The sequence below is a fragment of the Plecotus auritus genome (assembly GCF_963455305.1).
Source record: "Plecotus auritus genome assembly, chromosome: 9".
Lineage (NCBI taxonomy): Eukaryota > Metazoa > Chordata > Mammalia > Chiroptera > Vespertilionidae > Plecotus > Plecotus auritus.
The window spans coordinates 85597307-85612529 of record NC_137783.1 but is presented as its reverse complement, the minus strand read 5'-3'; the positions used below and the strand labels follow the sequence as shown (position 1 = coordinate 85612529).

At 39.6% G+C, this 15223-nt stretch overlaps 1 protein-coding gene across 9 annotated transcripts in view; it reads left to right on the top strand.

The window, feature by feature from the left end:
• The window catches only part of YAP1 (Yes1 associated transcriptional regulator), a 139346-nt gene extending 124905 nt beyond the window's left edge, over positions 1 to 14441 (top strand). For all 9 annotated transcript variants that reach the window (XM_080640019.1, XM_080640018.1, XM_080640017.1 and 6 more), the window contains 3 exons: positions 2050 to 2180; positions 6077 to 6189; positions 10700 to 14441. In XM_080640019.1, the coding sequence (XP_080496145.1) occupies positions 2050 to 2180; positions 6077 to 6189; positions 10700 to 10938 (483 nt within the window). In that variant the 3' untranslated portion in view covers positions 10939 to 14441. The remainder of the gene's footprint in view (positions 1 to 2049; positions 2181 to 6076; positions 6190 to 10699) is intronic.
• The last annotated feature ends 782 nt before the right edge of the window (positions 14442 to 15223 follow it).

Here is a 15223-nt window from a genome sequence, read left to right as displayed (position 1 = left end):
CCAGTACACTAGAATAGTGGTAGAGAGAAGGAACTGGAGTCCTGAGGTCGTAGGTCTGTAGCTCTGGTAGAGGAGGAACCACATCATGCAGGAACTGGGCGGCAAGAAAAATCACGGTCCCAGAGAGTGGGATGAGTGCATGTAAGATTTCCCCAGGGGGTGTGGGGGGTAGGATTTCTAAGCCAGTTCCAGGGCATAACTGAGGGAATGAAGTTGAATGAATAATGGTGAAGGGGCCAGTAGCATTGCCATTTAGAGTCCCAGAAATGTCCATGATAGGGATCTAGGTTTTGTGCACGGATGTTGACAAGTCTGGGGTGACGGATGCAGTTGCAGTGAAGTGAACCAAACATGACTAAAGGTTTTAGCGGTAGGCTTCATTTAAATAGCAAGGTCTTAGCTGTGCAAGTGGATGATTGAGGTAGGTGGAGGTGATGATCATTGAAATCCAAAGGTCAAGGAGCTGTCATGTTGAGTGAGTGAGTCATCCACCTAATGATAGAGCCTTACGTCTCGTATCTCCCAGAACATTGAAATGGTAATGAGGGTGAATGGTATTTTAACATACTTGACACAGCTACAGTATAATATGAAAATGCCTTCTATTGATGAAAAGACAATATGCTAAATACTACTGTCTGTTGCCTATATGTGTAATTAAAGAAAATGCTATGTTTTAGTCAGAAGTTAGTGAAAATGTGTAATTTTCTTTCCTCCATCCAAGTTCAGAGGCCCTCTTTATTCTGTCATGATTCTGTGGTTAAGAAAACCCATTTTGAGGGATGCTATATCACAAAAGGCATAAACCTGAATTTAAGAAGGTGGTTTTTGCATGAGGAAGAATTCATAGTTTAGAAGTGATGGTTCAGAGCTCAGAATGTCTCTGCCACCTCAGGACCCAGTGACAACGGAGGGCATGCAGGCTGGAGACGGTGAGCAGTGCCTCAGTGTGCAGGTGCCTCCGTGCAGGCTCGGCTCTGAGCTCAGGAAGGCTGCCGGGAGAGCAGGTGCTTTGTGATAAAAAGCCATACTTCAAGCCAAAACAAAAAAATTGAAGGGAGAGAAAGCTAATTCTCCAGTAGAGATAATGTTTATAAGAGCTTGGGAGGCACCGTGGAAACTCTTTAAGGAAGGGAGCAGTGAACCGACAAGTGAGAAAAAGGACAGAGCAGCAGTAAACTAGGCCAAGGTCCTGGGCAGAGGCTGGGATGCTTGGAGGCAGACCTGGAGCCATCAGGGTGGTGGTGACCCATAGCTTTGGCTCAGGTTTCCAGGTGGCATCCTGTTGTTTGGTGCCCCTGTTTAAGACAGAAAAACCTGAAGTCGCAATGAGACACCTAGCCCCAGCTGGTTTGGCTCCGTGGATACCGAGTTCGATTCCGGTCAAGGACATGGACCTGGGTTGCAGGCTTGATCCCTGGCGAGTGTAGAAGGCAACCAATCAAATGTGTCTCTTTCACATCATGTTTCTCTCTCTGTCTCTACCCCTCCCTCCACTCTTTGTAAAAACCAGTGGAAAAATATCCTCCGGTGAGGATTAACAGAAAAATAAAAAAGAGAGACACCTGATACAAAGTATAAAACAGTACAGCAGGCATGGAGAGGGTGTCTTACAATAAATTACCAAGTGTTCTTCTGACTTATTTTTATTACTGATGCCAAACACACAAAACCATATTGAAGGTTGATGAGTAAAAATGCACATTAAGAAGAATTACCTTTTAAAAGACCAGATTTGCCATCCTACCCCAAAGAAGGATTTGGGAGTGTCTGCCAAAGTAAGGAAAACAACAGTGAAATTGGGTAATAAAGTACATATGTTTTGGGGTTAATAAGACTAGAAAAACTTTCGATTTATATGATTTCATTTTTAATCACCTGAAATGGATAGAAGAACTTGGTCTTTCTGACTAGGAAACTTACTTTAAAATAGATGTTAATACTTTAATTTATGTGCACATGGTTATCCTAATGTGCATTGTATTTTTTTAACCTAACAATAAATTTGTTCATCTGTAGACTGATTCTGTTTGTGTTTGTTTTTTCTAGGAATTAGCTCTCCGGAGCCAGTTACCAACACTGGAGCCGGATGGTGGGACTCAAAATCCAGTGTCTTCTCCTGGGATGTCTCAGGAATTGAGAACAATGACGACCAATAGCTCAGATCCCTTTCTGAACAGGTTGGTGAGAGTTGCTGCTGGCCAGTATCTGAAAAAGATCATAGCTTTGAGATTATTCTCCTTAGTACTTGTAATAAGCTGTTTGAACATCTGTGTGGGCCAAAAATCATAGTTGTAAAGAAATCTTTCCATAAATGGCAGGTACAATAAAACGAGGATTAAAAGCTGGCTCCTGGGAGAGGAAGTGAGCTGTTCAGACTTGTAGAGGGGATACTTAATTCACAGTCACGTGTTGCTCCTGCCTATACTGTTGACTAACCCTTACTTAAAATTACAGAATCGTGGAGAAACATGTGAATGCCTTTCTATGAAAGCAAATGAACTGCATCTTAAATCTGCTTAGGGCTGTAGGCTGCACTATAAGGAAGATTGAAAGGAATTTTCCACATAAGTGTTCACTCTGAGTGATTCACGCAGCTCATAAAGGAGATAAAATGTAAATTGTGCTTTTTAAAAAATGCATTAATATTTAAGGCAGCATTTGAAATGCAGTCGAAGGAGTGGGTTACCACCAGCCTGGGATCAGGAAGCCTGCGATGTTATGTATAGTGCTGAGTCGAAAACTGCAAGCTGAAACAGGTCGTATTCGTTGCCTAGAAAACCATTTAAAATTAAGATTGGACTAGAGTTCATTCTTTTAAGTTATAAGATATTTTAGAGTTTCAGTTTTTAAAATTAAGGAACAAATACTTTCTGGTCTTTGTGCTTTTGATTTTTTTTTTAACTAATTTTAAACAACACAAGTTTTAAGAGACTTACAGGTCCCTTAGTTTAGGAAAGCTATTATGCTACTCATTCAGTTCTCACCAACTGAGTTGAAAACGTTATGATCTTAAGAAAAACAAACTTTGCTCTTTTGACAACATGTAGTCTATTTTATTTTATTTTGGGGGAGTTTATTAAGTAAATTTAATTTCAGGGAAAGTGGAGTGGGATACAAAGCACGGGTAGAAAGACTATGCTAAATATAGAACAGGCCTACATGAAATATACAGGAATTTAATGTGCTAGTTATGTAACAAAACGTTCACCTCATTCAGCAGTATTTTAACCTCACGTTGACACATACAGTTTAAAGTTCTGCCAAAAACTGAGTGTATTTATATAAAACTATAGTTCTGAACTTCAACTAAAGATAGTTAAGAAAGGTCATAGTCACAGAATTTTTGTTCCCCCCACAAGGGAAATTTCAGATCAATATAATTCCATTACCCATCTATTGAAAGCCTGTATTGATCCAGGGATAAAATTAGGCTATTTAGAAAAATGGATAGAATGTATATCTTTTTTTAAAAATATATTTTATTGATTTTTTTTACAGAGAAGAAGGGAGAGGGATAGAGAGTTAGAAACATCGATGAGAGAGAAACATCGATTAGCTGCCTCCTGCACCCTCCCACTGGGGATGTGCCCGCAACCAAGATACATGCCCTTGACTGGAATTGAACTTGGGACCCTTCAGTCCGCAGGCCGATGCTCTATCCACTGAGCCAAACCAGTCAGGGCAGAATGTGTATATCTTTCTTAGTCACTGGTGAAGATTCTTCCTTAAAATCTCTGAAAGCTGGGCTGCGGTTGTAGATTGTAATTTCTGGTACAGATCTCAGAGTGGCAGATCGTCAGTGATATTAGTCCAGAGGCAAAATGCTGTGTCCACTCTCTATAGTGCCTCTACCCCCATTTCTAAAACACGCATCTGACTATACCATTTCTCTTTCAAAAACTTAGGGTGGTTTCCCCATTGCCTGTTACTCAGTTCATACAGATTTCTTAAGCTCTAAACCAGGCGTCCTCAAACTTTTTAAACAGGGGGCCAGTTCACGGTCCCTCAGACTGTTGGAGGGCCGGACTATAGTTTAAAAAAAAAACTATGAACAAATTCCTATGCGCACTGCGGGCCCGGGACGAGTCGGCTACTAAGCAGGACAGGCAGCGGCACCCAGAGGGCCGGATAAATGTCCTCGGCGGGCCACATGTGGCCCGCGGGCCGTAGTTTGAGGACGCCTGCAACACTTCCCTAACTTGCCATGGAGTTGACTCTTAGCAGTGGTGCAACATCCCCTTATCTCCCTTTTACCCTGAGAGCCTTCAGGGCCATCTCTGGTGTCCTGTCCACGAAACGTTCCCACTGTACTTTTTAAGCTCCCTCCTCTTTGTTCTAAAAGCCACTGTGCTCACATAGCCCTTTGTGTGATTCATTCCTGTTTTTATTTGCTCATCTCCCGCCCTGAAGTGTGAGCCTCTCAGAAAGCACCCGGTGTTGGTGGTTATTGCTTTTAACCTCCTCTGCATCTGAGCCTAGTCTAATGCCTGTTGTAGTAGCAGATGCTCATGTATGTTTATGGCATGGCGATGGGGTCCTGCAGGGAGCAAGCACCTCTTTTTCAGGGAAGTGGCTTTGTAACTCCGTCCTCAGGAATGCCATGTGCTTGCTTCCCTGTGGCTTGGAGAGAGCTGCACAACTGTCTGAGTCCAGCTGTTCCGTAGCAGAGTCGGGAGAGTTTGGTGTGTGCCCATGCTTAGCAGTGGGAACAGTGACAACTAGGACCAGGCCTTGTCCTGGATCAGGACAGGCAAAATAAAAACAAACCACATTCTAAGGCCTTCTTCTGTGCAGCTGCATTGTATACAGATGGTCTCAGAGGCAAAATTGTGTTTTCTTGGGTCTGTGTGAGGCTTTTGAATCTTGCCAAAATCTGGCAGAAGTGTTAGAGCAAACCAGTGGTCGCAATATACAGAGTGGGGGGAAGAAATTTGGGAGAACCGAGCTTTCAACCTTGAGCAACTATTAAAGCTCCTTTATAAAGCTTAGTTGTTGTTTTTGTTTGTTGGTTGGTTTGTTTTTGTTAATCCTCACCCGAGGATATTTTCCCATTGATTTTTAGAGAGAGTGGAAGAGAGAAACATTGATGTGAGAGAAACACATCAATTGGTTGCCTCCTGCATGAGCCCCAACCAGGGCCCAGGCCAGGGAGGAGCCTGCAACTGAGGTACGTGCCCTTGACCAGAATCGAACCCGGGACCCTTTGGTCCACGGCCAATGCGCTATCCACTGAGCAAAACCGTCTAGGACCATTTTTGTTTTTTAACATTTGTGTAAACTAAATAGCTGCTTACATGTCCAAGTGTGAGGTAAGTTAAAGTTTACAGACCCATGAACAACAGTTGCCTTTATTTCACACTTTGCCATAAAATTTCCTAGTATTGGTAGAACCCCACATTTTACAGTCAATGCCAGCTGCTGTCTGCAGAGCCACTAGCTTCTGAGGCATTTGGGTTTTCCCCTCTAAACAGAAGCAAGAAGATCAAGATATGGGAGTTCTTGTAGAATCAGCAGTGACTTATCTATTCTGGCCTAGTCCAAACAGGAATTCTGGTTCTTTATTTTTGCATTGATTTTTTTCCCCCTTGGCTTAAACTCTCTGCAGAAGAGCTGGGAGTTTAATGTGATTCTAGTGCAGACATGACTCACCGCCCACCTAAAGTCTGTGTTGCCACCTATACCTGTGCTACCACCACTTAGGGAATGGAGACCTTGAAATAAGTATGTGGATCTCCCGAATTCAAAATGGGATTACAGCGAGAAGACCTAGACAGAGAATTTCTGTCAGCTGGGAACTGAGTAGATCTTTTTTATTCCCTATAACCATCAGGCCCAGACATTTAAGAGAAATCTTGGCCCCTTAGGGCTGCAGCTTCTATTAGGGTGACCTTTTCTATTTCACTGCACAGACCAAGGGCTGTACATGGGCCCTGAAGGGAGGGAGCTGGTTTCAGATGTTGGAGGGCAGGAATTTTCACTAATCCTCTTTGAGAATCCTGTTAGTGCTCAGCAGGTGTTTATTTTTACTTGAAATCATTTTTATTTTTGTATTGGTCTTTAATTCTCTTTGTAGTGGCACCTATCACTCTCGAGATGAGAGTACAGACAGTGGACTGAGCATGAGCAGCTACAGTGTCCCTCGAACCCCAGATGACTTCTTGAACAGTGTTGATGAAATGGATACAGGTTGGTATTCCTTATCCCTCTGAGGAATTGACTGTCAGGCAAGTACTATCATTTTATCATCAGGGCTAATAAGCTGTGAGCAATGATTATTCAGAAGAAAGCCATTAAAATTCTATCAACTTCAAATTGTGCCTTCTTTTATGGCAATTTGTAAGTTAAGTCTTTTCTCAGTTTTTAAATGTGATGGAATCTTAGCTCTATTTGAACAAAATGAGGACATGACTTATTTGTTTTTTAATCCTTACCTGAGGATATTTTTGCATTGATTTTAGAGAGAGGGAAAGACAGAGAAACATCGATATGAAAGAAACACATCGATTGGTTGCCTCCTGCACAAGGCCTGACCAGAGCTCAGGCCGGTGAGGAGCCTGCAACTGAGGAAGGTGCCCTTGACCTGAATCGAAACCCGGACTGTTTGGTCTGCCGGCTGGCACTCTATCCCAGGGGTGGGCAAACTTTTTGACTCGAGGGCCACAATGGGTTCTTAAACTGGACCGGAGGGCCAGAACAAAAGCATGGATGGAGTGTTTGTGTGAACTAATATAAATTCAAAGTAAAGGAGCGGAGGGGAGAGCAAGAGAACCCTCTGCTCTTTTGGATCCGGCCCGCGGGCCGTAGTTTGCCCACAGCTGCTCTATCCACTGAGCTAAACCTAGGGCAGTGGTTGGCAAACTCATTAGTCAACAGAGCCAAATATCAACAGTACAACGATTGAAATTTCTTTTGAGAGCCAAATTTTTTAAACTTAAACTATATAGGTAGGTACATTGTTATTAACTTAATTAGGGTACTCCTAAGCTGGCCTTTGCTAAAAACGTCCTCAATCTGATTGAGGTACGTTCGCTGAGGTCAACCCTTCCAACTCTCCCATCCACACTCGTCTTGTATGCTTGTTTCGTCTATCTCCTTTCGTTCATCCTCTCTGTATGTCCAAACCATCTCAACATACCTTTCTCAATCCTCGACACTACATCTTCTTTCACTCCACAACGTTCCCTAATTAACTTAATAAACTTTACTTAAAATTTTAAGTCTTAGTTAAACTATAGGTACGATGAATAAAACTTGATATCATACTTAATAACGATATTATTTATTGATAAAATTAAATTTCTTACAATTTACCTTACAATATCCATAAAATTAAATCATGACAATGACTGACAAACACTAATGTGAACAATGGCCTTGCATCTCCTTGGGAAGTTTGGGTAAGTCAGGTTTGTATGTTGTTGTTTTTAATCTTAAGCATGATTCCAGGTTCTCATCAATAAGACGACTTCTCAATTTACTCTTGATAAGATTCATGCTTGAAAATGATTGTTCGCATAAATATGTAGACCCAAATAAGGAAAGAACAGCAAACACTTGTTTTTTCAGTTGATTATATGAGTCAGGAATACTATTCCAGGTGTTAAAAATCAACATATCATCCTTCTCCAGGTCTTTCAAAGCAGACCACTTGTCCTGTGAACTAAGGTCACATTTGTTTTTCTCCAATATTTCTATATCAGCACAAAGACGTTCAAATTTCAAGACCACAATTTTTTGTTTTTTAAATCCAGCAATTGCATTTCAAAGTTGCTAATGTCAATATTAAAGGGAGAAAAATTTAATTCTGTTAAAGTAGCATTAAGAGGTTTTTTAACAAAGGCTAACGTCGCTTTGCTGTTTCTGAATTCCTGAAACCTGTTGAGAAAAGCTTCCCTCATATTTAAAAGTGTTGTTTTGAAATAGCAAATGTCAATATCAGAATTATTTTCTTGGCAATGTTTCAACAGGCTTGGAAAGTGAATCAAAGTTTCTCTTTCAAAATCTTGAGCAAAAAGATAGTTTTCGAATGAAATAACTTCTTCTAACATCGAAAAAATTGTGTTTCCTTTCCCCTGTAGTTTACAATTAAGCTGACTTAGATGAGACGTAACGTCTACCATGAAATAAAATTTTTGGACCCACTGATCATTCATTAGTTCTGGATAGTGAACACCCTTCTCAAGGAGGAATGCTTTAATTTCTGTTAATAAGGAAGTGAAACGTTTCAAACGTTTCCTCTTGATACCCAACATACCTTGTTATGCAGCAGAAGATCTGTGTACTCACTCTCCATTTCAACTAAAAATTCTTTGAATTGGCGATGATTAAGAGCTTTAGCTATAATGGAGTTGATAATGTTAATCACCAATTCCATAACTTTGCAAATTTCTTCTGGAAATGTCTGCGCACAAAGCGCTTCTTGATGAATGATGCAGTGGTAAGTAAGTATCTCGTGATTAATTTTTTCTTTCAAAATAGCAACAAACCCATTTATTACACCGGTCATACTTTTCGCCCCATCTGTTGAAATTGAGACCATTTTATCAAGTGGAATATGATGTTTTCAATGCACTCAATTACAGCATTTGCTATATCCTCTCCACGTGTTTGACCTTTGAGTGGCAATAATCCTAAAAGTTCTTCTTTAGGACCTGTAGATGAAATAAATCGGACAAAAAGTGAAACTTGCCTCAACTGCTTTCTTCCTTGCATCACCGACAGGATATTTAGTACTAAATGACACATGTTTAGTTGTAAAGTGTCTCTCCAAGTTTGATTTCTTGTTATGCGCCAATTTTTCCTGACAAATAAGACAGGTCGGAAGGCCATTTAAGTTTTGAATAAACGTGAAAGTCTCGGTCCATTCCACTTTAAATTCACGGTTTTTGTCTTCCGTTTTCCTTTGCTTCTTCTTTGTAGCCATGTCAAACAGGGCACCTAAAAAAAGTTTCATTTTATAATAATAAAGCCAACACAAAATAATTACAATTCTTAAATTGATGACAAAAATACCTGTAGGATTTGCAGCTGGTTGGAAAAATACAGGTAACTTTATGCTTCAAGTAGGTACTTTTGTCACCCGCGCGCGATTTGCGGACGCGACTACCGTAGCACTAACCACTGCAAATGAGATGCTGACTGACTGGCTCACTCAACTCGTGCATGAATGGCGCGCGCCTCCCCCCGCCCTGCGTATCCCGCGGCCCACCTGCGCCGCGTCTCCCGTCCCCCGACCCACCGACACCCCCACTTCTCCTAACGCCACTTCTTCAAAATAGACTCGCCCAGGACGAAAACTGACTTCTGCGCATGGGCCACGAAGTTTCAATCGCACTGTACGTGCATGCTCGCACATGGTATTTTGTGGAAGAGCCACACTCAAGGGGCCAAAGAGCCGCATGTGGCTCGCGAGCCGCGGTTTGCGGACCACTATGCTAGAGCAAAGACATGACTTATTTTAGCATTTAAAATAGTGAATAGTTGGCAGGGGAATTCAGGACCTTATTAAAATTCTCTATTAATAGAGATTTATAGTTGTAATTTTGGAGAGAGATTTCTATATGTGATTCAGTGTCTGCCTCCCTCTTTTCTCTGAGGGCTTTTGGTCCAACTTAGGTGTTATGGGGCTCAGGAAACCAAGTGGGGAAGGCTTGGTGATGGGGTTCACCTACTTTATTGTTAGAATAGTTACAGGAGTCTTGCAGGTGCTAAGAAATACCTGCCTCACAGAGTCATTGAGGAACCCTTTCTCCTGTGGCTCACCTGGTTGCCCTGGACTTGGCAACTGTCAGAGGGCAGGAACGTGCGCCATTCTCCAGCTAGCGGGTTCTTAGCTGACAGTGTTTGGCACGTCTTTTGCAAAAGCCTGTGCTCATCCAGCTCATGGCTGTGGTGCTTCCTAGAATCCCCTGTTCCCCTTTGTCTCGGCTTATCTAAATCTTCAGGCATCCTTAGGAGTCACTTCAGACCCGTCTCATTTAAACACATTTCCTTACTCCTGTTCCCCATTTGTCTTTTCTCCAAATCACTATAGCACTTAATGGTTTATATTAATTTTTCTGAAAATTGGAGCTCTAAGGAATGTTAACTTTGTCAAGTGCCCCCCAAAAGGGTTTTGTGGCCAGGCAAATTTGGGAAACCCAGAAGCAATGCAAGGAGGATTTATTTATTCAAGGACTTCTTGGGAGACTTGCTTTGCTGTATTATGAAATGTGAATCTCCAAGAGTGGAATAGAGTTTTCATCCAGTCATTTTATTTTAGTGTTTCCCAAAGTGTATTTAGGGAAAGATGGGACTATACCATTCATTTTCCTATTTCCTCTTACGTTGGTGTGCATATCTGGAAGAGAATCAGGTGGTGACGCTCTTGTGTGGTGTGCTTGCTCCCTCTCCCTTGCTGTATATAATTTTTCAGGGAATTTTTACTTTTATTATAGCCCTTCCCCTCCTTTAGTGCTTAGCACATAGTGATACGCAAGCAGTCAAATTGTTGGTTAAATATGTGGACGAATGTTGAAGCAGAAGTAATCTTGGCATTGTTATTTATGAATTGTTTGGTCTAAAATAAGCTGTGCATCATTTCAGGTCAGTCAGGAGTGCTTTTCTTTATGCATTTCTGTGTGCTCTCACATGATACAGCTCTGTTCTTATCTTTTCCACAAGAACCTTATTCTATCTCTTTCTCTGTTCCAACTAGGTGATACTATCAACCAAAGCACGCTGCCCTCACAGCAGAATCGTTTTCCAGACTACCTTGAAGCCATTCCTGGGACAAATGTGGACCTTGGAACACTGGAGGGAGATGGAATGAACATAGAAGGAGAGGAATTGATGCCAAGTCTGCAGGAAGCTCTGAGTTCTGACATCCTTAATGACATGGAGTCCGTTTTGGCTGCCACCAAGCTAGATAAAGAAAGCTTCCTTACATGGTTATAGAGCCCTCAGGTAGACTGAATTCTAAATCTGTGAAGGATCTAAGGAGATAAGACACACATACCAGAAATTTCCAAATAAGCCAGTTGCGATCTCCTGGCTAATACAGAAAAAGATGAACAAACGTCCAGCAAGATTCTTTCATCCACTATTTTGCTCTTCCTTGTCCATTGCTGCTGTTACTATATTGCTGACCTCTTTCATAGTTGGCCCTAAAGAATCAAAAAAAGCCACAAAACTTTTTGTTTCTTTTGCTATTATAACTACTGTTTGTTTTGGGGGCTAGGGGAAGTGAGCCTGTTTTGATGATGGATGCCATTCCTTTTGCCCAGTTAGATGTTCACCAATTATTTTAACTAAATAGACAGACCTGGAAGTCAGATGCTTCATGTCACCACATTTAGTTTGTTTAAGCAATTATTTCTTCAGCTGCTTTTGGCCAGTGGAAAAACATGACTTACTGGTCTGATAAACCAAATACGTTGTGTCTGATATTAAGTACTTAATGATGATTTGGAGAGAGAGCTGAAACCAAGGCTGAAGACTGTTTTACTTTCAGTGGGTTCTGTGTTGTTTTGTTTGTTTTTCCTCCTAGTGCTATATCATTAGTCACTTAGTGACTTTGATTTTATTTTAGGAGCTTATAAGGCATGAGACAATTTCCATAGAAATATATTAATTATTGCCACATACTCTAGTATAGGTTTTGATGGGTTTTATTGTGGGTTTGTTTTGTTTTGGTTGATTGGATTTTTGTTTTTGTGGGTGTTTTTTTTTTTCTGGAACCGAGGCAAATGACCATAGTAGTGAATCTGTTTATAGTTGTAGCTGGGATGGTTATTATAGTTTCTTTGGTAAAATCTACATCTACATTTCCTGATTTTTTACATTTTTATTTAAATCTTGATTATCTGCTCTCTCCATACACACACACACACACACACACACACACACACACAAACATACACACACACCCTGACACACTTATAATTTTATATGATAGTATGATAGTAGAATTTTTTTTTTTTTAGGTTTCCCTACTTTCCAACTTATTTTAAAGTGGTAGCTTTGAATATATGCATTTAGAATACATGACTGATAGTTTATATTTCACAGGTAGTTTAAATCTGGTTGGGGCAGTCTACAAATGTTTGAGGAAGTTTCATGTTCTAGAAAGGCTGCTGTTGTGGATAATGCCTTAAGGATAATGCCCTCCAGGCACACAATGAATATTATCTGATGAATTTGAAAGTAGCAAACAGGAAATGGCTATATCTTCCCCTTCTTACTCCCTTGGACTAATTTCAGGTCTTGATGGGCAATCACTGAGTAGGTTCATAATGTACATGACAGAAGTAAGCTTTATGTGGTCATGCACCTGCCTGTAGTGTTAGAAGTTTTACCTTCACCTTAGTTTTAAAGTAAATTCTAGTTATTTTAGTTGTCATTTGTTAATGATCATTAACTACATTGAAATATTGCCTACAAGACTATTCATATAAGACTTGCTCCTACTTCTGTATACTGAGAATTGACCCTGGACAGTATAATACTGTATGGTCATGCGTTAGCTGATAAAGTAGTCAGATTAATAAATGTATATTGGTAGTTGACTTTAGCAAAGAAATAGTGATAATCATGAGTATACTTTTATTTTTACAGGAAGAGATATTACTAGAGTATGTGTCTACAGGAGTAATAATGGTTTCCAAAGAGTATTTTTTAAAGGAAAAAAAAATGAGCATGAATCCACTCTTCAGTATAAGCTATGAAGGAATAGTTGGGTATGAACTACAGTGGCACCAGCACCTCTGTGATTAAGGGTCTTTCAGTGTTCCTAGAGTAACCCTTATTTTCAAGGGTTTATAACAGGCATAAAAATCTCTTTTCCTGGCTAAACCTGTTATGAAAAGCCTCAGCTTGGGAAGATAGATTGTTTTTTTTCTAATTACAAAATCTAAGTATTTTGACCCTTCAGTTTAGAGAAGTACAAAATTTGGAAGTAAAGTTTCATATTAAGTATTTTCAGTGCTCAAAAACAATGCAATCTCTATGTTGTATATAAGGATTAATAGGTCAATCACTCATAATAATTGACTCTTAAGGCTTTTTATTAAGAAACACCAGGAAGATTAAATCTTGAAATAAGTCTGGGGGAAAGTGGCCACTGTGCAGATACATTGATTTTTTTTTTTAGAGCAATAATGAAATTCTACTTAGAATGCATAATTGAGTATATGGATGATATAGCATGTTGGGTTTTTAACGTGTAGAAAATAAAGCTATTTGGAAGGAGTGCCTACAGTTTGCCAGTAAGCGGCAAGTCAAGATCACATCTTATATATCAGCAGAGTAGCTCTAGGTAAGGGAGGGGCGGGGAGGGGGTTGTGAAGACTTAGTGGGACTTTGATAGAGAACTTTATAACCTTTTTCTTCAGTAAGGACTTTATCTTGCATCTTGCTGTCATTGAAGGCAGCTGTTCCTAAAATTTCAATCACTTAAATACACCCACAAAATGAGACTATGGAGTTCTTCATTTCCCCTCGACTTTCATTTGCCCAGTGATACCTCAATGTCGTGGCGGCACTGTGGTCCGAGACAGGCACAGTACTCTGACCTTGTCATACCCTCTGTACTGACCTGAGGGAGACCTGAGTCCTTTCTTTTTCACAGCCTCAGTATGGTCTTTCTTGTTTTATGTCCTTGTTCCTAATGTAAAAGTGTTTAACTGCTTCTTGGTTGTTATGGGTAGCATTGGGATAAGATTTTTAACTGGGTATTCTTGAAATGCTTTTACAATAAACCAGTTTTTATAATCTTTAAATTTTATCAGCTTTTTACATTTGTGTTCTTTTCAATTAGGGCTAAGATCTACTTATGGTTGATGGAGCACATTGATTTAGCGTTTCAGATTTTCCAAAGCACTATTTTCTAAAATAACTATTTTCTAAATATAGTGCCTTTTTTGAAAAAAAAAAAAAAAAGAACAAAGGAAATGACTTTTATAAATAAATAATGTTGCTGTTTTAAGTATTCATATTAAATAGATGCATTCTGTATGGAACCTTGGCAAAAACACTGAAAATAACAGTAATTAATTGTGTAATTCATAATTCATACCAATCAGTGTTGAAACTTAAACCGTGCAAAGTGGGAGCCAATATCCAGTGATTAACAACTTCATAGCTTTTGCACATCTGAGAAGTGAGTGCTCAGATGAATTTTATCTTCTGCCAGCATGTTTTTATAAGAATTGTGGGTGTGTCTATCTTAACAATTGTTTCTGTATCTTGAAAAAGTATCCTCCACGTTTTAAATGTTTTATATTAGAGAATTCTTTAATGCACACTTGTCAAATATATATATATAGTACCAATGTTACCTTTTTCGTTTTAGATGTAAGAGCATGCTTATCATATGTTAGGTACTTACATAAATTGTTACATTATTTTTTCTTATGTAATACCTTTTTGTTTGTTTATGTGGTTCAAATATATTCTTTAAACTCTTCTTTTGTTGTTTTTAACAATTAATATATTTAAACTTTTTGGCTTCTTAATGGACTTCCATTTACAAGTACTGGTGATAAAAAAATAAAAGGTGAGCCGAAACCGGTTTGGCTCAGTGGATAGAGCGTCGGCTTGCGGACTGAAGGTCCCAGGTTCGATCCCGGTCAAGGGCATGTACCTTGGTTGCGGGCACATCCCCAGTGGGGGGTGTGCAGGAGGCAGCTGATCGATGTTTCTCTCTCATCGATGTTTCTAACTCTCTATCCCTCTCCCTTCCTCTCTGTAAAAAGTCAATAAAATATATTTTAAATAAATAAATAAATAAATAAATAAAAGGTGATTCCAGTAGTAACTGGTACAGAGGTGAACGTAAGGTAAGCTTGTCATTTGAACTTGTGAAGCACAGATTGAATTCTCTGAGCTTTCTGCTCTGCACTCGTCATGTAGACCATCCCCATCAATGGTAGTGTGTAAGCAGAATTGCCACCTTCATTCTTAAGTAGCTTTACTACACGTAACAGCACAGAAGAAACAGAAGAACTTGACACTGTCTTTCAAAATAGCCTTTGGTTTTATTTCTCCAAAATATTGGCTCATGGTATCCAAAATATAACACCTATAATAGTGAAAATTATTAGTTACTGTTTTATAAATAAATAAAAAACTCACAAATTTAAGTGGTAGGTTCTGAACTTTAAGAAGTAGATTTGATTGTCTGAAAATTATTTCTTTTTTTAATGGTTTTTTAAAAATATGTATTGATTTTTAGAGAGAACGG